We start from the raw sequence: 27,106 nt of genomic DNA, 5'->3' as shown, positions 1-27,106 counted from the left end.
TCATTTTCAATAATAAAACGCAAACAAATAAAAAATGGTGGATACACCGTTTTGCAAATAAACTCTTCATTTATTTTGGTGGGGCAGCAGGGACAGGACAGCGACAGCAACAACGATGGCGACATCGACAAAGGACAGAGCCAGAGCCAGGCTCCTGAATTAAAGAGGGAATGGAGCACAGCAGAACACAGCACAGCAGCCAGGTATGGTATGGTATGGTATGCTCGTTAACCTCAGATTGAAAATAGTGGCCAAGTGTTTTGTGCTGTATGCGAAAGTGTGTGTGTGTGTGGGTGCGTGTGTTTGCGCGTGACATGGGTAAAAGAGTTTGTGTGTGTGTGTGTGTGTGTGTGTGTGTGTGTGTGTGTGTGTGTGTGTGTGTGTGTGTGTGTGTGGGTGTGGGGGTGTGTGTGTGTGCGTGTGTTTGCGAGCGACATGGATAAAAGAGTTTGTGTGTGTGTGCATGCGCGTGTTTTAGTGTATAAGTGTGTGTGTACCATACCAGTCAGTCTGTGTAATATGTGAATGAATCTACATGTAAGTGTTTATTGTGTGTTATGTGTGTGTGAGTGACTGTGGAAGTGTCGGTCTCTCTTGGGAAGGGGGGGTGGAGGGCTGAGTGAAGGGCAGTGAGACAGAGGCTTGTTGTTGAGCTCACAGTGACCTAGCACACACAAAAATACACACATACACACACCCGCGCACGCACGCACACAAGGCCAGTAAGAGGGGTGTTGTCGTCACGGCGACACACACACGCACGCACGCGCACACACACACACACACACACACACACACACACACACACACACACACACACACACGCGCGCGCGCGCACGGCCATTATGAGGGGTGTTGTTGAGCTCCGGGTGACCTCGCACCCAGCCTGGAAGCCTGACAGCTACCACTGGAATCCAGGGAATGCTCCACAGACACACTGCGTGCGTACACACGCACGAACACACACACACGTACACACACACACACACACACACACACACACACACACACACACACACACACACACACACACACACACACGCGCACGCGCACGCGCACACACACACACACACACTTGTGCACACTCCCACTGTTTGGCAGAGTGCGCTCTGGCTAACCTCTGGAACAGACACACACACACACACACACACACACAGAGCCTGGGCTGCTGACGGAGGGCCAATTATGTATTCATGCAGCATGATCTACACACACACACACACACCTGCAGACATACACACACAAACACACACTCGCACACTCATGCACATACCAGCAGGCAGACATACACACACACACACACACACTCGCACACTCAAGCACATACCAGCAGGCAGACATACACACACACACAGACACACACACACACAGACACACACACACAGACACACACACACAGACACACACACACACACACACACACACACACACACACACACACACACACACACACACACACACATACAGACACACACACGCATGCACATACAGACACACACACACACACACGCACATACACACACACACAAACACACACACACACACATGCACAGACAGACAGACAGACAGACACTTACGCACCCTCATTTAACAATGCACTCCCTTCACATTACTTTAATCTGAATTGAAATTGGATTAGATGGGGAAAAAAAATTGTCCAATTTGCTTTTAGCCAGAAATGCACTCTTGGGCTGTCAAAATCGGACACACATACATACGCTATAACCAGATTTTCGGCTTCGGCGCGATCACACCGAGTTGAAGAAAAGCAATAAAATATGGCGGGAGGCGGCCATTTGGTGCCATACAGTCTGCCACAATAGTCGTGTAACGCCTAGCCTAATGGCTGCCTGACTCCATGACTTGCATTCCCAAGAAATAGCCCAGAAGATTCCTGGGTAAGACGCGTCCGGCGACGTGTAAACAACATAGTTTCGATTAGGCCAGGGGCTGCAGTAAACGGAGTAGAGAACATTACTACTTGTGCAGAGGTCCGCCATGATGACATGCTGCTGGAAAGTATGGCCGACAGGCTGAGCTTGTTCTCCGTGTTGCAATGCACCAGGAAGAAATCTGACACCCGAAACAAAACAAAGCAATAAAGCTCACAGATACTAAATAAACTATTTGTTGGTACGAGTAACACCTGACATGAGGATGTAATCAAGCGGCTTATGGTATGATGGCAGTTACGTAAATCATTCTCTGCTCTAGGATAGAAAAACGGACAAACGAACCTGCCTAGCGGCAGAAAATAGTTTTTCCTGACGAGGTGGTCCACACTATCAGAGATGATCCAAAAGGACAGAAAATCTGTCACACACTTCAATCCCAACGTTATCTGTGTTGAGCTTTTTTCTGTTTGAATCTGTGAAGAGAGTGGTTTGGAATAGCATAGCAAGGTGACTACAACGCTGCTCTGGAACATCACATGCAGTTAAGCAGTTTGAACGCCAACCGTTGGTTTCACACGTAACCTTCAGAAGTAATCAATGATGCGACCGACACCAGACTATTTATGTCATGCTACAGTCTGGTTTGCCAGGCAAGCTCTCCTCCATCCTGACCTGGGAAATCTCAACTCCCATTGTCATTGTGACACAGCACTCCACAGCACACAAGTGGTCACTGCACACAACCAAATTGCATTTATGCTTCACCCGTGCAAGGGGGCAGCCCCCAATGGCACCCCAAGGGAGCAGTGCGGCAGGACGGTACCATGCTCAGTGTACCTCAGTCATGGAGGAGGATGGGGGAGAGCACTGGTTGATTACTCCCCCCATTAACCTGGCGGGTCGGGAGTCGAACCAGTGCAACTTTTGGGCTACAAGTCTGACCCCCTCACCGCTTACCCATGACTGCCCTTGAGTTGAGGTCCTGGGCGGTCACGGGTCAGTCATAGTCAGTCATATATTATTGGTAGATGTTGATATTATATTTATTATATGTATTATATACCTTTGAGTTGAGGTCCCGGTGGTAGATGTTCTTGTAGTGGAGGTAGGTCATTCCTCTGGAGATGTCGGCGGCCAGGTCCACCTTCTCTCTCCAGCACAGGGGCACCTCATCCTGGGCCAGCAGGTCCTCCAGGCAGCCCCCGCTCACATACTGGTGGAGGTGGAGGTGGAGGTGGAGGTGGAGGTGGAGGTGGAGGTGGAGGACAAAATAAATACACACGTACACACACACAAGCTCAACAACAAACAAAAAATGATCCCTGTACTGTAGATGGAAGTCAACCACAAAAAAACATCCTTGTACTGAACATGGAAGTCCTTATGCACACGCCTTCAGTTGTCGAGGTGCAGGTGTAAGGCAGGAAAACTTGAACAATATGAAAAGTTTAGAAAACACTGCAGACAGGATACTGGAGCGAATGCATCCTTGCATTTGAGTAACTGTATAGCTGATAGACATCTAAATGCAAGGCAAGTCAAGTTGAGACAGTGAGGAAATTATTTGTATCGCACTCCGGGCCGCTGCTGAGGTTTTGGAGGCCCTAAGCTTAACTGGTCAGGAGGCCCTCCTCATAATCATAATAATAATAATCATACAGTATGCTTTTTAGTCCATCTTAATTTAGGAGGCCCCAATTTTGGGGGCAAAGTGGTTGAGACCCTAAAGCGCTCTGCCTACCCTGCTTATCCACAAGCAGCAGCGCTGATCGCACTTTTCATTCAAAGATGCAGGTTAATGTGCAAAAACAACATAAAAATCATAGCCGTTGAGATATGAGGCGATAATTAAGAGCAATGTGTATGTCTGTATCCACTATTCAGTAAGTATTGTATTTATTGTCTTCTGTATATCGATACATTCAGGACATGTAGCGCTCACTACAAACTAAAGCATGGCTGAACAGAACAAAGAGGGCATCTCACCTCTAGAATGGGGTAGAGCTTGTCTTCCTTCACACAGATCCCAAGGTACCTGCAAAGAGAACCACATGATCTCAGTTTTATGAACGTGTGTAGGGCTGCGCGATATCAGAAAAAAATGATACTCAATAACTGCATAACTGCATAACACTATTTAAACAATATTTAGAAATATATCTGAGTGTTTTTCTTGTCACTAATTTGTCGGTCTGTATGGGGGGCTGTGTGGGGGAAAATGTGTATTTGTTATCGATAATTAAGTCATTTTCGCGATACACATATATCGCCACTCTTGATATTGCGATGTTGATACATTTTTTATATACTGTGGAGCCCTAAATGTGTGTTTGGTTAATCACAGCTTCCATGGCGCCCTGAAAATCCACTGGCCTTGTTTGCTTTACATACAGCTCATTTCCTCTTCCTGTTAAGAGAGAAACGAACTCCATACAGACAAGCAACAGGAGTACAGGCATTAGCATCAGGCTAATAACCCTGTGATGCACTGGCAGTACAGGCATTAGCATCAGGCTAATAACCCTGTGATGCACGGTTACGTGGCGCTATTCCGACATGTCGCTATTCCGAGATTAATGTCTATTGTCGGAATACCGACACGTTTTCCACCGTCCACCGCTATTCCTACATGCCGCTATTCCGACATCCCTAACCTTAACCCTAACCCTAACCCTAACCCTAACCCCTAAAAAGTGTCGGAATAGCGCTATGTCGGAATAGCGATTGCCCCCCGTGATGCACTGGCAGTAGCCTACAGGCAGAGAAACTGGATAATACTCCTGGAATCTCGGGTACAGGCATTAGCATCAGGCTAATAACCCTGTGATGCACTGGTAGTACAGGCATTAGCATCAGGTTAATCACCATGTGATGCACTGGCAGTACAGGCATTAGCATCAGGCTAATAACCCTGTGATTCACTAATTATGCACAGTTATAAATCACTCTGTAGTCTCTAAAGAACCAATAGCCTACAGTATGGTTGCGAAGATTCTCATTCTCTATCTACCTTGAATGTCAAGACACAACTGTAAACAATGGAACAAAGGGGAAAAGGAGAATGTGTGGAAAGGGAGAAAGGGATCCGGACAAGGGAAATGTGATCCATGCTTCTTCAGTATGGAGCCACAATAAAGGAAGAAAAAAAATGAACTGTTAAGATTCTAGTCAAGATAGTCAAGTCAAAGGAGACACGTTGTAAACAAGTAGAAAGATGGCCAGTTGTTAACAAGAATGTTTTGTCTTTTCCATAAGTAGGTAGGATACAGTACTGCGGTCATTTAAGCAATAAGCCACGAGAGGCCGTGGGTTGTGTCCCCTTACCCATGTGGCTTACTGCTTATCTAACATTGTGACGCTGTTGGTCGCAGACCAAATTTCTTGAAGTATGCTATAATAACAGTTAATTTGCCCCGGGTCGTTCAATTGACAAGTTGAGGAAGTGATTGGTTACATCGACAACCACTACTCGCCGTGCGTGCATGCATTCGTCGTGCTACAAAACACACACTTCGCTACAAAAACTCAGCAAGGGGCAATAAACACTGCAGGACTAAAAGGTCTTTGCAATCACACTGATACCCCAAGCACAGATGGTGCAAATATGTGCTCTTCTTGCAGACTCCCTACCCCAAATGCAACATATTCTCATTACCAATGTGGATGCACCGGGTCTAACTTAGATGCGCATACAATCTTCATTTGGAATGGTGTGGGTTTACGCCCGATTTACCACGGCTATCAGCCAATCAGAATCGAGAACCAGAACGCAGTGTTAGATTCTTATTCGACTCAAGCCTGTCTTTGCTTATGGTGTGCAGGGGCGGTTCCAGACATTTATTCTTGGGGTGGAAAGGTGTATTTCAGGGGGGCATGCTCCTACACTAAGGGAAAATGATTAACGCTATATAATCGACACACACACTTATGTGACACAGTGAACCCCCTAAAGTGGAACCCTGCAACCTTAAGTTCTATGTCTGAAATTATGTCAAGCATTAAGGCTATTGGTCACAATCAAGGCTCTTAATTGGGGTGGCAAATCATATTTCTGGGGGGGCAAACGCCACCCCCTGCCACCCCTTAGAACCGCCCCTGATGGTGTGTACAGGACTGGATGCATGACTTAAATGTGAGCCGCTTATGACCGTCATCGGGCAACATGTACTTCTTAGACGTTATGCAACACGATCTGCCATCTGTGAACAAGTACATTTCAGCATTCCTCTGATGGCAGTGATTATGTGATTAAGGCCGCACATCTGTGAGGGGTTTTCCAGCATTTTTAAAATCATTCAAAGCATTTGACTTTGATGAAATAAAAACTGGCTCTCTGTTAACCCATTGATGCCTGAGGTTGCGTTGCGCAACATTGGCCCTGGTGCCTGGAGCTGCATTACGTAACATTCAGGCTCATGAGATTTGAGACATCTTTATTAAAAATCTCTGTTTGTTTGAGATTAATGAACACATTCTAATGAAAGATGAGAGTCTTTTAAATGCAACTTAGTGCATATGTTTATGTGCTTCAGAAGCTGATATATTTTTTTTAGGTTTTTATAGGCTGAGGGCAGCTTTTCTCAAAAAGTTCTCAGACATTCAGCACCCTTTTTTGCAGGTGCCTTAGGCGTCAATGGGTGACTTAAAACACACTAAATTACATCGTGTATACAGTCGATTTAGTAAGTTGGATGCCAGATCAGACTACCAGGTATTGACTTGGATTGTGCAAAGTGTGTCCAAGTGTGTGTGTGTGTGTGCGTGTGTGTGTGTGTGTGTGTGTGTGTGTGTGTGTGTGTGTGTGTGTGTGTGTGTGTGTGTGTGTGCGTGTGTGTGTGTGTAGAACACATGACTGTGATTTTAATCAGTCAGATGTTGGTACATGTATTCCATAGAGACAGCCGACATGCTTGAGTGTTCATCTTCCGAGGGGTATCCTTCAGATGCTGTGTGTGTGTGCGTGTGTGTGCGTGTGTGTGTGCGTGTGTGCGCGCACGTGTGTGTGTGTGTGTGTGTGTGACATATGCAGCATATACGTGTGTAAAGAAATCCTGCACACTGCCCATTACAACCCCAAACCTAAAACAACGTAACTTTTACCTGAAGAATGTCAGATGACCGAACCATTGCATTAAAGTTTGTTGGTGGAATGGACAGTGTACAGGATTTCTTTACATTTGAATGACAACCCCGCTGGGATAATATCCTACGCACCTGTGTGCAAAAGCGTCATTTTGAAATACATATACAGTAGCATTAAATAGCTACACTTCAAAGGAAGTTCACTATCTAAGCTCACCAGCACTGGTACACTGGCAATTGTATATCAATTGTGTAACTTCTTGCTCAAAGAACTGAATTTTCACATTGCCATGGGCCAAGCTATGCATAGCCTGTATAAGCTAGAGGACTTCCACACCAAACAGTAATTGTACTGTACCTGTGGCCCGAAAAAATAAACGGTACTGAATCATGGCAACACTGCACCGTTGCATCCTTAGTGGATAAGCTAGTGGACCTCCACACACATGCAGGACAGGTCAGGACAGGTCAGGACAGGTCAGGCCAGCAACCTCATTTTGCACTCACAGGGTACATGCTGCCCCGACAGCAGCACAGGTCAAGTCAAGCAAGCCACAAGCGATCAGGTTTGGGGACAAGAGTGTAAGTGGAGCACGTTGTTGGAAATAATGATCTGCACTCAACTGAGAACTGCACTGCATTCCACGGAAGGAAGAGAACACCTGACCCTGTGGTTTTCAACCTTGGGGTCAGGACATCATATTGGGTCGCCTGGAATTCACATAGGGTCGCCTGAAATGTCTAGGAGTGTAAAAAGAATAGGGCTACCGATAAATACCCTAATTAAGATAACATTAATTAATAATAATCTGACTGAAACACCACATACAATCTTATCTCTTTTCAGAAATGTGTGCAGGTTTAATAGCCTTACAACTTAGCTCAGTATTTTTTCCAGTTGCGTAAAAAAAATGTGTATGTTGTCCCTAGAAATTTGGGATTTCAAAATGAGGTCCTGGGCCAAAAAAGGTTGGGAACCACTGACCCCACCACTGTCCATCAATAACTACTCTGAGTGTAAGGCTAGAGGGAGGGAGGGAGGAAGGGAGGGCTGCGCTCAAGGCCATGAAGTCAGTGGAAAGATTGTTCATTTAGATTTGAGTCCAGGGTTGCCAGATGTGACACAATAAATGTTCAAAAACCACCTGGTGTCACGAAATCCTGCCCAATTTGAACTCAATTCTATTGGTTTGTGTGGTCATAGAGCTACAGAATAACTTGTCCAATGCCTTTTGGTACCTGTTTAGATGGTCATCGGAAACCTCCCCATCTGGCAACCCTGTTTGAGTCATGTATAATGCTGAGGGGTCATGGGAAACCGCACAAGCACTACAAGGGATACATTAGACCACATTAGGCCTTAAGGAGGACACAAGGGATACAGTAGACCACATTAGGCCTTTGGGAGGACACAATTTCCCAATGCAACACCAGACCAAATTGCATTCAAGGGGGATCCTCTGACTCTCTCGCTTGACTATGTTTCAAGATTAGTTTCATGTACTTTATTGCTGCATTTTGGCAAATGGGTTCAGGACAATTATTCTGATTCCTGTATTCAGTTGAGTCTCAATGTACAGTAGACTTAGTTGCCTTTAGGAGAGCAGATCAACATCTTTTTGTTTCTATTTCGTTTCGAAATGTCATCCTATCCCGCCATGGAAAAAAAATAACAAAAGAAAAAAGGATTTTAAGTGTGCAGAGTCCTCAATCTAAAATTGCAGTCAGCCTTTGTCCTGCACCTTTTACATTTCCAGAAAATGTGATCTAGACGGTGGGCTATTTCGTAGCTCCTTTAGAAAATGAGTTTCGTTCTCACTCTCGAGTGGCAACTTGATTTTTCTAATATAACCTCCTGACAATATGTAAAGCAATATTCTGGCTGTTGCCACGCTGAAAAGTTGCACGTTGATCTTAAAAAATAACGAAAATAAAAAAGACTGGGGGTGACGTCACATAATGCACAGTCAATGGGAAGTCTCCGCCCCTCAAAGTTGAAAAGGGAATATTTATCCGCATATCGGGCTTTTTTCATAGGCAGATAATTCACCTAATCATTGAAACAACGTAGGCATTTCATTCCTGACCATTTTCCTGTTACTGGAAAAAATAACACAGCTTGCATTTCTTTACTGACACGTAGTTTTTTGGCGAATTGATCTACCCCCCGTCACCTCATTGCTCTATTGCTTTGAGGGAACAGACCTGTCATCTTTTTGACATTTATCTCTCGTTGCCCAATAATGGTCAGACAGTCGAACACTAACAGCGAAAAAGAGCACTCCTGAAAGTTTGAGAAAAATATATTTTTTTTGCATGTACACAACAAGTGAGCCCACTTACCCCCCAACTTGTCACTTTTTGCCATGAAATCTGACGGTTCCGGGTAGCATGCACGCGCTAGCTGTATTCTGCCTCGTTGACTTTGCATTGACGTGACGTCACTCGGTCGGCTAGTTTTTCTTGTCATTTTTATAAATCAATGTGCAAGTTTTGAGGATGGCAACAGCCAAAATATTGTTTAATGGGTTGTCAGGGGGTTATATAAGCAAAAATAAAGTTGCCACTCGTTAACACCAACGAACTGACAAGATATGAGACTGGGCCCACCACCTAATCTATGCTTAACACACTTTTCACTGACTTCGTTAAAAATGCCATTTCACTTTTCATCCCTATTGTGCCACCCTTTAACATTGATCAAATTTGCTGAGATTTTACAAAGTTGTGATACCACAAAGGAATACTACTGCAAAAGCAGGATTTTCAAAAGTTGGGGTGTTTCATGCACCCTTGTTGGGGGTGGCGTTTGATTCTGGCTGGTCCATCCCCATGGTTTCTCCCACCACCTGCGTGTGCTTGTTTGTGCATATACTGTATGTGCGTGAGCTTTTGTGTGTAGACACAAGACAAGGCACAGCTCTTTCAGCCTTCAAGAAGCAAGTAAAGACTCCTCTCTTTCTTGACTATCTACATTAATGTACTCGATTGTACGTTGCTTTGGTTAAAAAGCATCTGCCAGCCCTGCTGTGACGGTAGGGCAACGGGTTTCTATGCCGACGACCCGGGTTTGATTCCGGCCTGGGTCATTTGCCGATCCTTCCCGGTCTCTATCTCCCCACTCATTTCCTGTCTCTCCTCCACTGTCCTGTCAAAAATAAAGGCAAAAAGCCCTAAAATATATTTTAAAAAGCGTCTGCCAAATGCAATATCATGCAATGTAAACAGAACGGTGGTGTGCAAGTAGACCCACCTGACGATGTTGGGGTGGGAGAGCTTCTGTAGCAGGCTGATCTCCCGGACGATGCTGTCCTGGTCCACGTCATTCTTGTAGATCTTTACCACCATCACCTTCCGTGTTGACGTGTGCATCACCTGCACCACAAACAAAACAACAACAAAGATTTAAAAGGTTGTCAGAGTAGGTATTGCAACTATGCTGCTCATTGAAACTTCCTACTGTAATGCCAAATTTGATCTTTTCATTTATAGTTACTAACTAATAAACAAATATTACTATGACCAAAGTACAGTAAGTGTTGCAGCTAAAAATGCCTATTTCTGTCAATTCAAAATGGCGGACCATGGAGAAGATTCCCCTTTTCATGTATGAAAAGTGCAATTTTTCCAGTCATAATGAATACTTAGAATTTGATGGTGGTGGTAAGTATTTGTTATAAGTATAAGTAATTGTTATAAACTTGTGTGGGGCTGCAAGTGGCGCGCTGTACTAAAATACCCCTCCATAGGGGCTTACATGCCCATGGTGACCCAGGTTTGAATCCGGCCTAGGTCATTGCTTTCAAGAGAGTGTTGGCAATATACGTGGGTATGTTAGAGCTGAATTAACATTCTAATGCAAGACTAAGGTCCTAGCTTTAAATGCAACTAATTTTATGTTTTTATGTGCTTCGGAGGCTGAGATATTTAGGATTTAATAGGCAGAGGGCACCTTTCCTACTCTGGTCAGACGAGTATAAATGAGTTTATTGACATATTTACTGAAAGGATTACATTTGTGAATGGGTTGCATTTTGGACATGTAAAACAAAGTAACAGACACTAAACATTAACATAGATGTCTGGTTCCACCTGTCAGACAGATCTTTTCCAAAGAAGCTAAAACGGAAGAACAAAGAACACAACTAATCTTATACAAAGAGGTCACAAAGTGAAACTCATTGACTGCCTTTGTGGAATGAAGTTCCAACACGTTTCACTGTGCTCTGTGCCCTGAGCAAGTCAAGCATGCCTTCCAGCTTTCCAAGTACACAATGTTCCATCCGTGTGTGTGTGCATGCGCATGTATGTGTGTGTGTGTGTGTGTGTGTGTGTGTGTGTGTGTGTGTGTGTGTGTGAGTGACACACACTCTCCCTCTCTACTAACTAATTCAAGCATCCCCTGGCATGGCATGGCATCCGTCTCCTTTGGCTCGACCTGTGTGAACCGTCACAGTCAAGCTCACGGCCATACATCTGCCCCCCCACCGCTCCGCTTCTCTCTTACCACAGCACTTGTCACACTCCCATCAAGAAGCTTATCCGGCCTGGAATCTGGTCGGCAGCATTCCAGAGCTTACGCCAGGCGGTAACAATAGCAGGAAGAATTAAAGGCAGCCCGCCTCGCTCACACTCACGCGCTGCTCTGAGGCGCTCCACGCAGGTTTCACTTCGACCTCAAGCGACCTGACAGACTGGGCCCAGCCAATCCGGCAACCAAGCCCAGGCAGTGTTGCCAATTTGGACAGTTTCCCGCCCAATTGGGCTGCTTAGCATGACAGTATGTAAAATGGTTAAAAAGAGAATTTGGGATTTTCTGCAAATTTATGGCCATAGAAATCAATAGTATTTTGTTCAAATTGAGCAGGATTTAGTGCTTCCAGGCTGGTTTTGAGTATTTTTTGGTAAGTAAACCATTGTCTTATCTGGCAACCCTTTCCCCAGGGCTGTTTCAAAGCAGGGCTGTTGTACAGGTGGATAACATGTGACTGAGTTACCATGGCCCCATATATATGTATATATAAGGGCAGTAGAGGTTCTAGAGGTGGGCCACTGTTTCTTCCAGGGGGGGCACAAAAAAAAAAACACAAAAGAGATCAATTTGTAATAGTTAAAAATAGTGATGAATATAGTATAATATTCAAAAATGTATGACATTTTGCGGCTAGATATATTAATATATTAAGTTATTGACTGTTCAGCACGGGGGCCACAACAGGGGCCAAGAGGAGGGTGTGTATTGGAGCTGATTGTACATAGTGCCCTCAATTTCCTGCTACGCCCCTGTTTCAAGGTATGTGGGGACCGTAGGCAAAGAAAGACGTGATCTCCGTCAGTAAAGAATCATGCCACTTCAGTGTACACCACCAACAAGCATCTTGTGGTTTCACATGTACAGTAGTATTCATGATTATGTACTGTACATTCTCACTTGAACTACTCTCTCCAAGTCCTGTGTATATCTTCTCGTCAAACTATTGTGGAGAGCCCTGCCCAAAAGAGATTTTGATAGCAGTATCATTGCACTTTTCGACTATTGGATTTAAAAAGGTGCTGCCTGCCACACACCCAACGTTGTCATTGCTGCCTTTTGAATACTAGTACATACTGTAACCTAGTTTGCTTGCCTGGTTGTGAAAGACCTAAACCATTGCACTGCCATCGTGGTCGGACCAGTTTTGATCTTTAGTGCACCGCACGGTCATGGTAACATGGAAGGGAAGCGTGTGTGTGTGTGTGTGTGCGTGTGTGTGTGTGTGTGTGCGCTGTGTGTGTGTGTGTGTGTGTGTGTGTGTGTGTGTGTGCGTGTGTGTGTGTGTGTGTGCGCTGTGTGTGTGAAATGTGGTGACTTATCTTCCTTATCTGCGGTTGGTCGGTATGCCACAAATGCCACAAATGTGTTGGCAATGAAGGGACCATAAGCCACCAAAACCAGTCGACAACAGGCATGGGAACCGAATGGAATAATAAACAATCAAGTCTTGAGATCGTAGCTCTTCGCTTCAGGTGTCTTTCATGACAACACCACTGTGTTCCCTTCATGGTAACCTGAACTGTTTTGTCATTATAGGCCTAAAGGAAAATTAGCGGCTACTGTTTAAGATAACATCAGATAGTCATCATCTCTAACCACACACAGGTACAGCCACACAGGTCTACATGCATGCACCCCGCACGCGCACGCGTGCACACACACACACAAAGTTCACACACAAACACAAAAAGACACAGACACACACACACACACACACATACAAGTTCACACACACACAAATGCAAACACACACAGACACACACACAGACACACACACACACACACAAGTTCACACACAAACACACGCACACGCACACGCACACACAGACACACACACCACCTGGTTGTGTTATCTCATGTTGGTTTACATGAGGTGGCTTGGGCTGCATTTAACCTTCCCTTCCCTCCCTAAACACCCTAGTGTGGCGTTGGCCTTCAGGTGAGGACACGCTCCATGCCAGAGCTGACACCACTGGTATTATTGGCTACACTACCGTACATTACATTACATTGCATTTGGCAGACGCTTTACAACCAAAGCGACTTTCAAAAGAGGACACCATTGTTATTATTGGCTACACTCCTGTACACAGGCAAAGTGCAGAAAAAACGTATTTCGACAAAATTGAGGTCTGAAAATGGTATTCATACAGTAACACCTCCTTTGTATTATGACAAAGCCTTATGTCCCGTTTTAGATATATTGCTGCATTGCTACATTGTCACATTGGTAACTACACTATCCAACCTACAGTAATAACAATACTTTCCCTCAGCCTCAATGTTGACATAGCTACTGCACTTTGCTTTTGTTGCAGGCACTAGAGCGGGGTGTAATTGCCGCACATGAGAGGGCATGTTCGGCATGTTCAACATGTAATTACCCCGGAGCTTTGGCAAGGCCTGGTGCCAGGGAGTTAATGCAAGGTGTGCCACCGTACAAAGACTTCCCAAACAAAAAGGGCAAGCAAACCCGTCTCCGCTCCGTAGCGAATAGACCTCCGCCCGCCTGTAATGTAATGTACTCTTGGCTTATCGTGTCGCCGCGCGTACCTTTTTTCCATGCCATACATGGTTGATTGAGTGTAGGGGTTGGGAATCAAAGCTCCCTATTGTTGTTGCTGTGTTTTCGGTTTTGTTTTTCTTTTCTTTTTTTTCCAATTTAACTGCTTGGGTACATTGAGTGATCCAACGTCATGATAACACTGATTGTTGCCCATGCATGCCTTAGGTTGTGGATGGGAAAAAAACAACAACAGATCATTCTTTTTTTTTTAATTTGAGCTATTCAGCTCAGAACATTTCCACACCCCTCACATCCTCTGAACAATGTTGCCAGATGAGACTGCTGTTTTCCAGCCCAAATAATGGTCAAAATCCGCCTGGAAGCTCTATATCCCGCCCAATATGAACTAAATTCCATTGATTTCTTATGGCCACAAATTTGCTGAACAACCTGCCCAAATGCCATTTTTTTACCCAGTTTTACCCACAGATGCAGCCCAATTGGGCGGTAAAACGCACAATTTGGCAACACTGCCTCTGAATAGACTTCCCTCCTGACACCAGGGCTCGTACACAATCGACGTCGACACAATAGAGCAATTAATTGGTTCCTATGGAGCCGAATCCAACACACAGCTTTTATGGGCCCTTCCTCGTTTACAATGCACACATCCACTGTGTTGAGGACAGACACCTGGAAATGTGATGTACACAGCACAGCACAGTGCCCCATCCCTTGAGGAAAGAGGAGTGGAAAGCATTTTCAACCTCAAAGAAATACTCAGATTTCTCACAGCTAAAGTCTTGAAATCAAAACCAGGATTTATAGATAGTCAGGAAGAAAACATCACTCGCTGGCATCCCGTAGCATTGGAAGGTGGCAGGCAGGACATTGAACCCAGAGAAGGTATTTACCAGAGTATACCAGGAGTCACATCCATACCCAGGGGTCATGTGGGCCATGCACCCTTTCCTTCTTTACAGACTACTATCACTACAATAGCAGTGTCAACATCCACAGTGTTGAAGACAGCTGGTAGAGTAATGCTTGTATTGGGGAGGAGGTCTTGCATAGTTCCTACCTTTTTAATAGGGACAACTGGGTGTGTTTTGCATGTATGACCCTGAGTTGAAGACGCATGGGACTGCTACTGTATAAACGTGTCGACACTGCCAACACTAGTCCCTACCTAGCAGACACTACGCCTGGAAGTGTTGTGCATGTGTGGACCTTGAGCAATCCATGGCTCATAAACACCACAGCTGTGTACAGTAGGTCTCGCATGCACACCCCACTCCCTACCTTGTAAACTTTGGAGAAGAAGCCGGAGCCGATGAGGTCTGCGCTGAAGTCCTCCCAGAACTCCAGCTTGCGGACGGTGGTGCGGAGCCGGTGCCAGCGGTCCACTTGGCAGTAGCTGTCCTGGGACTCGCTCAGCAGCGTGGGGCTCACGGGCTCCGGGGATACCACATCCACCTCACACATCCTGGAGAGGGAGACGTCGTCTGGAGGTGGAGAGAGGGAGAGACAGAGAGGGAGAGAGAGAGAGAGAGAGAGAGAGAGAGAGAGAGAGAGAGAGAGGGAGATAGAGAGGGAGATAGAGAGAGGGAGAGAGAGAGACAGAGAGAGAGAGACAGAGAGAGAGACAGAGAGAGAGAGAGAGAGAGACAGACAGACAGACAGACAGACAGACAGACAGACAGACAGAGAGAACAAGAAAGACAGACAGACAGAGACAGAGTGGGGAGAAGGAGGAAGAGTGTTAAAATAGCCACATGCACGCAGGCGCACCAACTGAGTACCTAGAAAAACCCTCGACACACAGACACAGACAGGCCCAGGCTCTCCCATACTGACATAAACATAAACATACACATATTGTAGAGAGACACAAGATAAGATAAGCCATACTTTTTTTTTTGACATACTTTTTTATTGTTTTTATCACACAGCAACTTACAAAACATTCCCCTCCCACCCCCCCACCCAATCGACAGCTATCAGGCGCAAACAAAAATACAAGTACATAAATAAATAATAAACAGCATAATAAGATAAGAAATAAATAACACCAACAAGAGCAAACACAGATAAAGAGACATAAATGAAAAATAAATTAAAGGAGGACAAATAAAAGAAAAGGAGGTGTGTCCACAGCAACAACACAGGAGCACATTGTTTTCACAAACATGAACAGGCATCTCATGATCAGGTTATGAGGGAGATCTAGGCCTGGTCTGTGACCTGAACTCACTCAACTCCCCTCTCAAGAGAATAGAACTCAGGTCTTCTGGAAGATAGCCTATAAAGGGGGACCATATTTTGTTAAACAGACTTTCTTTCCCCTTGGCCAGTGCCATCAGTCTTTCGTGTGGCAAAATACTGAAAATTTCTTTGTACCATTGTGTGACTGTAGGTGGGCGTTCTTTAATCCAGTTTAATAATATGCATTTACGTGCAGAGATGAGGAGTTTCTCAAGTAATGTGTATCTTGGTGCTGGAAGCTGTAGTACCTTAGAGGGCAACCCAACCAGAAAGACGCTAGGGTCTTTTTTTACCTCGACTTCAATAACTTCACTAATTATTTTGGCCACTTGAGTCCAGAATCTTGATATATACTTACAATCCCAGAAATAGTGAAAATAGGTCCCTCTTTCAGCGTTGCACTTGTTGCAGAGGGGGGAAATTGAGCGATCTATTTTGTGTAATATGACAGGGGTGATATGTAACCTGTGCAGTATTTTATACTGAGTTTCCCTTAGTCTATTACTGGTAGCCGCTGACCTGATGGCAGCAATGGCCTCCTGCCAGTCATCTTCAATAAATTCAGTCCCTAAATCACCCTCCCATTTTTTAGAGATGTTAGGTAGCTCATATGTGCTACAGGAAAGCAGTAGGTAATAAAAACCTGAAATGAACCCTTTGAGGTCTTTGCGGTTAAGAAGGAAATTTTCTGGGTTATGGGAGAGAGAAATGGTAGGAGGAAAGTTTGGCAAGGAAAGAAGGAAATGTCTTATTTGCAAATAGCCAAAGAAATTAGACCTAGCAATATGAAAGGTATCCTGTAGGTCCTGAAATGACCTAAGAATGTTGTCTTTAAACAAATGACCAAGGAAAATTATATGCTTATCTCGCCATGACATGAAAACAGAGGAGTTGTTACCTGGCGGAAAATCAGGATTCTGAGTGATGGGGGCCAGTAAAGATTTTCCATGTATCCCAAAGTGTTTTGCAATATCACGCCAAACTTTAATGCTATTATAAATTAAAGGGTTGTGTTTAACATCAGGGTTAATATTATTTGGATTACACATAACCAGACTCCAAGGTGAAAATGGATAGCAAGCCCAAGAATCAACACAAGACTCACCATCTTTAAAGGCATGTAACCAGGACCAAAGGTGGCGAGCATGACAGGCCCAGTTGTAAAAAATTAAATTGGGTAATGCACGCCCACCCATGTCTGTAGAAAGCTGAAGTACCTTAAGACGTAATCTAGGTTTTTTCCCATGCCAAATAAAACTTGGACACTGCCCTCTCTAAATCCTTATTAGTCTTTTTTGTTAGGTACAGGGGGAGCATCTGCAAAGGATAAAGTAACCGGGGGAGTACATTCATTTTGATGAGACTAATTCGTCCAAACATAGATAGAGGGAGGTTATGCCAACGTTCCAGGTCTTTTTTGACTGCACTAAGTATAGGTGCAAAATTAAGCTTCCATAGATCCAAAAGAGTTGGTGAGATTTTAATTCCAAGATATGTGAAACCCAAATTTGACCATTTAAAAGGAAAGTTGTTTGGGACATCAGATTTAGTCATGCAACCTAATGGCATAGCCTCAGACTTGTTAAAGTTAATCTTATAACCTGACACGAAACTGAACTCACTAAAAGTATTCATAATTGCAGGGATGGATAACGCTGGAGATGAAACAAACAAAAGTATGTCATCTGCATAGAGGGCAATTTTGTGTTCTATGTCTCCCAAATATACTCCTTCTATTTCAGTATGTAAACGTATGACCTCTGCAAGAGGCTCTAGGGCCAAGGCAAAAAGAAGAGGGCTAAGAGGGCACCCTTGGCGGACTCCCCTAGCCACTGGAAAGGATTCAGAGCGTCGCCCATTGGTTACGACGATGGCTCTGGGTGCCTGATATATAGTTTGGGTCCATTTAAAAAAAATTCCACCAAGGCCAAACCGTTCCATAATGTCAAACAAATAAGGCCATTCAACTCGGTCGTACGCCTTGTCGGCATCCAATGATATAGCTAGAGTTTTTTGTTTATTTTGGAATGAAGAATGAACAATATTTAAAAGTCTCCTAACATTGCTTGAGGAGTAGCGGCCCTGTATGAAACCTGTTTGATCTGGGTTTATAAGAATTGGAAGCAAATTCTCAAGCCTTTTTGCCAAGAGCTTTGAAAGTAGTTTACTGTCTACAGATATAAGGCTAATGGGTCTGTAAGAACCACACATATCATTTGGTTTTCCCTTCTTCAGAAGAACAGAGATGTGTGCTAAGTTTAGAGTCGGAGGAAGACAACCCTTCTCAAGACTGTCAACATACATGTCTGTAAGGGGGCCCACTATTATTTTCCTGAATGTTTTATAAAAGTCTGGGCCAAAGCCGTCTGGGCCAGGTGCCTTCCCTCTTTGGAGTGTTTTGATAGTGTCTGATACCTCTTCCTCAGTAATAGGCCTACATAACATATCTTTTTGATCTTCCGATAGGGATGGGAAATGTATCTTATCAAGGAATTTTCGTCTATTTTCCAATGAAGCAACACAATCTGAGCTATAAAGCTCCTCATAAAACGACTTCATGAGCTTGTTCAATTCCGTTGACTTAAAATGTCTAGTTCCATGTTTATCTAGAAGAGAGGAGATAATATTGGATTCCACCCTTCCACGGGCCAGACGGGCAAGCAAACGACCTGGCTTGTTGCCTGACTCAAACAGTCTATGCTTAGCATAAAATATTTGGGCTTCTGCTTTTTGGGTTAATATTTGATTAAGTGCTGAGCGAGCTGCCTCTACTTTTTTTGCTAAGTGTCTGTTTGGTGTGCGCTTAAATTGAGTTTCGATATCTCTTAGAGCCTCTTCTAATTCTAATTGTCTCTTTAAGGCCTCCTTTTTTTGCGCTGAGGTATAAGATATAATGGCCCCACGTATGGTGGCCTTTGCGGCTTCCCATAACGTTGAAGGGCTAATCTCTGGAGCTTTATTTTCAGCAAAAAAGAACTGACATTGCGCTGTAATGAAATCTACAAACCGTTTGCTGCTAAGCATGGCCGGTGACAGACGCCAATGATAGGTTGAGGGGTCTTTGTAGGGAGGGGAAATGACTATAACTACCGGTGCGTGGTCTGATAAAGATTGGGTACCTATCTTGCAATCTTGTATTCTACCCAGGAATTGTCTTGAGGAAAAGAAGTAATCAATCCTAGAATGAACCTGATGAGGGCAAGAAAAGAAAGTGTAATCCCGATCGAGGGGGTGAAGTACTCTCCATGCATCAAATAAATCTAAATCTTTTAGAAATTCACGCAGACTATTACTTTTTGAAGAAGATGTAAGGCGAGGAGAAGACACGTCCAACTCTGAGAGCACACAATTCAGATCCCCGCCAAGGAGCATATATGGGGAAGAGAATGATGCCAAATCAGCAAGAAGTTTTGGTAGGAAGGATGCTTCGTAATTATTAGGAGCATAGACACAACCTAGAACAATAAGTTCACCATATAGATAGCCAGATATAAGCACATACCGTCCCTCTTTGTCAGATAAGCTTTTCTCCAAGGTGAAAGGTAATGAACGATGTATGAGAACAGCAACCCCCCTACTTTTGGAATTATATGAGGAATGGAATACCTGACCTACCCAGCTCCTTCGTAATTTTAAATGCTCTAATTCAGAGAGATGGGTTTCCTGGACGAAGGCTATTTGGCATCTTTCTTTTTTTAAAAAGGAGAGTATCTTCTGACGTTTAACAACATTGTTGATGCCTTTGACATTGAGTGTGATTACTTTAACATCACTCATAACCAAATAACAATTGTAAATGCACTAACATGATAAGATAATATGTAAAATATTATTAGGTAATTGCTGCGAGACACTGAGGACCCAAACATAAAGAGGGTAAAACAGAGGGGGGGGAAATACAGCGCCTAACAGAAAAAACAAAAAACACACAATATTTAAAGCTGTCAATATGACACCAGCCCCAAATGCTGAGCCATGCCCCAAGAACAAGCCCCACCCAACACAAAATACAATCTTAGAGTAAATGGGACAAGTGAAGCAAAACAGTAAGCCTCCAATCCTTAGAAAGATCAGTCCAACATTAGGAAGCATTTCCCAACTGCCCTGTCTATGAAGGAGATGAAAAAAGAAAAAAGAAAAATCCTCCACATCCCTCCCGTCCAAACAGTCACTGTAGTGCACATAATCAAACCATTAAGAGTCTACTTAGCGAATGTAGATATTCGGCCATTCAGGACTGCCAAAATATTTTTGAAAATCAAATGTCGGTAAGAAGGCACTCCCATAATAATTATACCTCACCACCATCACGCCGTTTCTTCAATGTCTTCTCTCGTGGCCGTCGGGAACTCACACCTGCTTAAGAACTTTCCAGCCTCCGGAGGTGATTTAAATGAGTGTTCTTTCCCTTGGACTGTGATGAAGAGCGTGGCGGGGTATTGCATCCGGAACCGTATCTTCTTCTCAAGCATCTCCTCGCAGATGTCATTAAACTCGCGTCTTGCTTCCCTCACCGATTGAGAAAAGTCCTGGCGAATCAGAATCTTGTTGTTGCCGCAGATGATCTCGCCCTTCTCTTTTGCCGCTGCGAGAATTCTTCGTTTGTCCCTGGAGTTGTGGAGTTTGATGATTACCGGTCTGTTGTAATTTGGCTGGCGTTCCCCAAGAGACCTGTGTGCCCTGTCGATCTTGATAACCCCGCGTTTGGTCTTTATCCCCAGCGTAGTCGGGAGCCAGCTTTCAAAGAATTCCACCGCCTGGTTCCCCTCAGTGCCCTCTTTCAGACCAATAACGCGAATGTTGTCTCTACGACTGCGGTTTTCAATGTCATCCGCACGGGTAGTCAAGTCCTGTACTTTTTTCTCTAGGAGGGCAATTTTGGTCTCCAGGGACTCCGTCGGATCTTCATTTTCTGAGACACGGTTCTCAGCCTCACTCAGTCTCTTACTGTTATCGTCTATACGGCTTGATAAAGCGTTCAAATTGACCTGAAGTTCGGCGAATTTAGTGTCCATAAGGGCGCTGATCTTAGCTGTCACGCTTTGGGCAATAGCGTTAGCCATGTTTCCCTCCTGTTCATCTTCACCCACCTCCGAATTAGCCGTGGTTGTTTTTGGTTCAGCACGACGGCCCCTCGTTGTTTGTCGCTGAGAAGTTGCAGTATCTGTTCCGGACATAATGTTATATCGAAATATCTTCAAAAGTAGTGGTTTGATCGGTCAAAAAGAAAGATATTTAACTGTTAGACGGGAGGTCGATTAAAGGCGACCGCTCACTCAGAAGACATCACGTGACCCCAGATAAGCCATACTTAACCCTTTCATGCAGACACCATGAAAAAAATGTGCAAGATTTTTTATATATTGATTTTCTCACTCATAATGGAGCTAATATGAAGAATCTTTTGGAATTTTTCAAAAATCTCTTTTGATGTGGAAGTTATTTTACTGTCCACATATGTGGACACTGCGCATCGAAGGAATGAAAAATTATATAGGCCTATACTATACTATTCTGTATTTCCAGTTCAAAGTAGGCAGTTGTATTCATTTGTTTATTGTATTTTATGCTATATAACAACACAATATAACACTTTAACACCAGATATCACTGTAATTAACCAACAACAAAAACATATATATAAAAATAGCATTGTTTATATAGGCGGTCATAGAAAAATATGTGGGAAATTCTTATTGCATGCAAGAAGACAGCCAATGCTGGTGAACAAAAAGCTCAGTTTGATTCAGCATGTACTCTAGCTCAATCTTACATCATTTATGTTGTCCCTGTATAAAAGGTAATGTGAAATTTGCCTCCAGACACATGCGTTCTGTAGTCATTCATCAGCATTTTCAAGTATTTTCTGTAAAAAAAAATAGTGTTAAATAGACCCCCTATTATAAATGTAAGTTAATTTACTTACTTTCCATGTTACCTTGTGTCATATTACAACATTATATGACACTTATGCATTATACATTACACTATTTAAGGAACAAAGATGAAACAAAGAGGAAAAAAACCTGTCAATTTAGCAATATTTACATACACAGCTATGGCAAGATTTGTGGGGAAAACCTTGTTGCATGTGGAAAAAACCTTAAATTCTGATGAAGACACATCTGTATTTGATTCAGCATGGATTCTAGCTCAATCCTACATCATTTATGTTGTCCCTATATGAAAGGTAATATGAAATTTGCCTCCAGACACATGCGTTTTGTAGTCATTCATCAGCATTTTCAAGTATTTTCTGTGAAAAAATAGTGTTAAATAGACCTCCTATTATAAATGCAAGTTATTTTACTTACTTTCCATGTTACTATATGTAATATTACAACATTATATGACACTTACACATTATATATTACAGTATTTAACGAACAAAGATGAAAAAAGAGAAAAAAAAACTGTCAATTTAGCAATATTTACATACACAGCTATGGCAAGATTTGTGGGGAAACCTTGTTGCATGTGGAAAAAAACTTCAATTCTGATGAAGACAGATCTGTATTTGATTCAGCATGTATTCTAGCTCATTCCTACATCATTTGTGTCATTTTGTGGTGAAAGAAACCCGAAATATGCCTATAGACACGTGCGTGAAACACTAATTTTAGGTAGTTTTTCTTGAATTTATTAAATTAAAAGTGTTAAAATGTGTTAAATATGTTAAAAATAATTTATTTTCACACTATAATCATTATAAATGCTCATAACATTAAGTATTTGCCCAAAATGAGCAGAATATTCTCATGGTAATCATAAATAATATGTTTATCATTAGACTCCCTTGATGCGCAACGTCCACATACGTGGACAGTAGCTTTATATTGTATAAAAACCTACCTTTATTGTAAATTTGGATTTTAACAACATAGACTTCTCAAGTGAACTGTACTAAACATCATAATATTTTTTAAAACCTGAAATTGCCCTTTGGTGTGGTTGATTTTCAGATATAAACATGCTTGTTATGGTCATAATTCACATCGGTGGATTTCTTAGATTGATGATGTCATCAAACACATAATATTTAGTGCAAAAAGTTATAACTGCTGTTAAAGTATTGTAATGAACCTCATGGTACTTCCCATATACAATTTGGAAAAAAATAACCACTATTTACCTATCTAAAGTGGGGTTAGAATTACTGTCCACGTATGTGGACACCGTGCATGAAAGGGTTAAGATACAGATAAGCCTACTATTAGCATACCTGTATTCTTCATACAGATAAGCCTACTTTAGCATACCTGTACTATTAGCATACCTGTATTCTTCATACAGATACGCCTACTTTAGCATACCTGTACTATTAGCATGCCTGTATTCTTCATATAGATAAGCCTAGCATACCTGTACTATTAGCATACCTGTATTCTTCATACAGATAAGCCTACTTTAGCATACCTGTACTGTTAGCATACCTGTATCCTTCATACATATAACCCTACTATTAGCATACCTGTATTAATATACCGATAAGCCTAGCATAGCATACCTGTACTATTAGCATACCTGTATTCTTCATGACACTTGCCACAGCTCTCTACAGTGAAAACACAACAGACAGACAGAGCCAATCCACACCTCTTCTGCCTCCTTGCACCACTTCTCAGTTAGACCTCAAAAACCACCCCAAAAGTACCATATTCATCCCAAGGAACCTAAATAACTGTTTACCTCTCGGTTTCATTCAAATTCCTTCACGTTTGATTCGCAAAGTGTCCCGTTGTAGAGACGAGCGAGTGTCTCAACGCTACTCTACACTCTCTACTTTTACGCTCTCACACCTAATTGCAGGTTTTTACAACATTGCACAATTCACACAGACATGCATGGCATGGGAGCTCTCCCTCTCTCACGCCTGTGACTCCCAGAGTTGTACTGCAAGTTTACATACATGACGAGCAACAGAGAGAGAGAGAGAGAGAGAGAGAGAGAGAGAGAGAGAGAGAGAGAGAGAGAGAGAGAGAGAGAGAGAGAGAGAGAGAGAGAGAAAGAGAGAGAGAGAGAAAGAATGAGAGGGGGTGCAGGGCATTGAGAAAACTTAATTTCCTCAATTCTGCTCGGCTGCTCTCATGCGACACTGAATCACAAGGGGAAAGTGAGAGTCAATGCTGTGAACAGACGACGGCCATTGTTCTTTCCCTCTCCCTCTTTCACTCTCTGTCTATCTGTCTCTCTCTCTCTCAAAAAGCATCAGACCACCCACCCAAACCGAACGAACGAGTGACTGTGTGACTAATTGTAATTGGTGGAAACTGTAGCACAAGCCACCTCCATGCATGCCATACGCTGCGTTTACACAAAGGGAGGCCTAAATCTCATGGAGAGATAGATGAATGTCCCAGAGAGAGAGAGAGAGAGAGAGAGAGAGAGAGAGAGAGAGAGAGAGAGAGAGAGAGAGAGAGAGAGAGAGAGAGAGAGAGGGCATGAGGGCATGAGGGTTGACATAATGACAGCGTAATGATGGGCCACAATAACAACCCTGTTGTTGTTTACCCCCTAAAAAACATTAGACAAGACAAGGGGAGAAAAACAGGCTGTTCCCGACAGCTAAGCTCGTCACTCAATTTCTATTCAAAACTAGAATTGCTATGGTATGAAAAACACAAGGCTTGTTATTGATGCATCATTCATTCAATGTCTGTTATGAATGTGGCATACTGTAAACACTGGCAGAGATGAATGTGAAATCAAAGTTGAGGACAAAGCAAATGCAGCAGGAGGAAAGCTGCCCAGGACTCAACAGGCATGCCCAGCTCAAAAACATAACCTCACACTCGCACACGTACAGTACATGTACACTCACACACACACACACACACACACACACACACACACACACACCAGGCACGTGCACTCCAATACGGCAGGGGAGGCACGGCCTCACCTGCCAGACCTGAGAATGATGAGCTGCAGTAAATGTGAATAATAGTAACAATAACAGCTATTGTTTTCGAGCATCTGCACCATATAACTACCATTTGAGCAGTATTTAAACAGTTTCACTCATTTTCAATCATTTCCGTGGCCAAAATCATAATATTTGCCCATTTCATGTCAAATTGCTCCGAATACGGTGAATTTGGGGCAACTCTGAACTGGCCTCACCCCGGATTGCGCAATCCCTCGTTAACAAGCTTCAGCGCATGCGCCATTTTGCTCGTTCTGTGAATGCAACCTGGTAATATTGTATTAAACGTTTTTATACACTTAATAGAAGTATGTATGGTGTGCCCTCAATTCCTGATAATGTTCTACTATTTTCTACGTGTGATTATCATTTCTTTACTCTGAACGCTTTGGCATAACGCCCACTGAAATACAGTGGTGAGGCCAACAGTAGCCTGGCCGCAGACTCCTTCTGGCATTGAGAGTATTGCTGGCCAGTTACGTCATAGCGAATCTGAAGTTCACAGCCAGTCGGTGTTGTTGGCTAGCTTGTTCTCTTTGACTGCTACAAGTGGATTTCATAACGAAACTAAGAGCATTCTCAAAGTTGGATTTCCAAGAGGAAAATATGTGATAAAGAATGGAGGACCGACAGAGCTGAAGGGTTTGCTACTGCAGGTGGTCAGAAGGTTATAACTACCCGATCATTTCAAAGTGAGTTCTACAACAGAAACTATTTTTGTTTCCCCTGTGTCCCGTTTGCAACCGGCGAGAATGTGTGGAAGACCATTCGCATGGAATTGTACGACTTAACAATTTACTAAGGACTAAGGAGCCTCACGAAACACAAATCCTCGCGGCTACTCATATTCATATTCAATGCCAAATTGCTTTGGACGTTTGGGGCGTCTCGAATAGATGTGGCTTTGGATGGACAGCACCGGCTAAAGCAACGTTAGCATGCGCAACGCCAAAGTGAAGGAAACGAGCGGCGCATGGACCTGATGTACGGGATAAAGGTAAGATCAGTGTTTCCTATGTGTGTGAAGCCTGTGTTTGTGAGACCCGTGGGGAGAGAGAGTCCGCCGTGATTCTCTCTGGTGTGGTGGTAGCTTTTGTGATCTGAACAGGATTCTCATGTGTAGCCTCGTACAAGTAGATGTAGGCCTACATTTGCACGAGAATCCGGTGCTTATCACAAACGCTATCACACCAGTTTGTTCGCCGTGGTGCTCAGCGGTCTATATGACACCATGTTTTGAATCCTGTGTGTGTGTGTGTGTGTGTCTTCCATTGAGCATCCGCCGTGATGTGGTTTATGTGAGACCACTGTTTGAATCCTGTGTGTGTGAGAGCAGTGGGCTGTGAAGGAGCGTACACTCTTCACTACTCTCCCCTCCTCCTCTCCTCTCCTCTCCTCTCCTCTCCTCTCTTTTCCCATCTCCTCTCCTCTCCTCTCTTTTCCCATCTCCTCTCCTCTCCTCTTCCCTCTTCTCCTCTCCTCTTCTCTCTTCTCCTCCTCTTCTCTCTTCTCCTCTCCTATCCTCTTCTCTCTTCTCCTCTCCTCTCCTCTCCTCTCCTCTCCTCTCTTCTCTTCTCCTCTCCTCCTCTCTCCTCTCCTCTCCCCTCTCCTCCTCTCCTCTCCTCTCCTCTCCACTACTCTCCTCTCCTCTGCTCTGCTCTCCAGCTCTCTCAGCCGTGATGCTGCTGTTTGTCTACATTACTGCTGTGTGGTTTATGTGAGACCACTGTTTGAATCCTGTGTGTGTGTGTGTGTGTGTGTGTGTGTGTGTGTGTGTTTGTGTGTGTGTGTGTGTGTGTGTGTGTGTGTGTGTGTGTGTGTGTGTGTGTGTGTGTGTGTGTGTGTGTGTGTGAGAGAGAGAGAGAGGGAGAGATCTAATAGCATTTTCTCTACGGAAA

At 43.6% G+C, this 27,106-nt stretch overlaps 1 protein-coding gene across 2 annotated transcripts in view; it reads right to left on the bottom strand.

The window, feature by feature from the left end:
• The window catches only part of zgc:113162 (uncharacterized protein LOC553743 homolog), a 73,457-nt gene that overhangs the window by 15,989 nt on the left and 30,362 nt on the right, over positions 1–27,106 (bottom strand). The window contains exons 1-5 of one of the 2 annotated variants that reach the window (XM_063210220.1): positions 23,972–24,050; positions 15,320–15,522; positions 10,231–10,352; positions 3,882–3,930; positions 2,959–3,108 (exon numbers count right to left, since the gene is read on the bottom strand). In XM_063210220.1, the coding sequence (XP_063066290.1) occupies positions 2,959–3,108; positions 3,882–3,930; positions 10,231–10,352; positions 15,320–15,522; positions 23,972–23,984 (537 nt within the window). In that variant the 5' untranslated portion in view covers positions 23,985–24,050. Of the gene's footprint in view, positions 1–2,958; positions 3,109–3,881; positions 3,931–10,230; positions 10,353–15,319; positions 15,523–23,971; positions 24,051–27,106 lie in introns of those variants that run through there. The other variant, XM_063210219.1, reaches the window with a different exon arrangement.

The sequence above is a fragment of the Engraulis encrasicolus genome, chromosome 11 (genome assembly GCF_034702125.1).
Source record: "Engraulis encrasicolus isolate BLACKSEA-1 chromosome 11, IST_EnEncr_1.0, whole genome shotgun sequence".
In the NCBI taxonomy this organism is placed as follows: Eukaryota; Metazoa; Chordata; class Actinopteri; order Clupeiformes; family Engraulidae; genus Engraulis; species Engraulis encrasicolus.
Note: the sequence above shows the minus strand (reverse complement) of the source record. Positions and strands in the feature narration are given on the sequence as shown.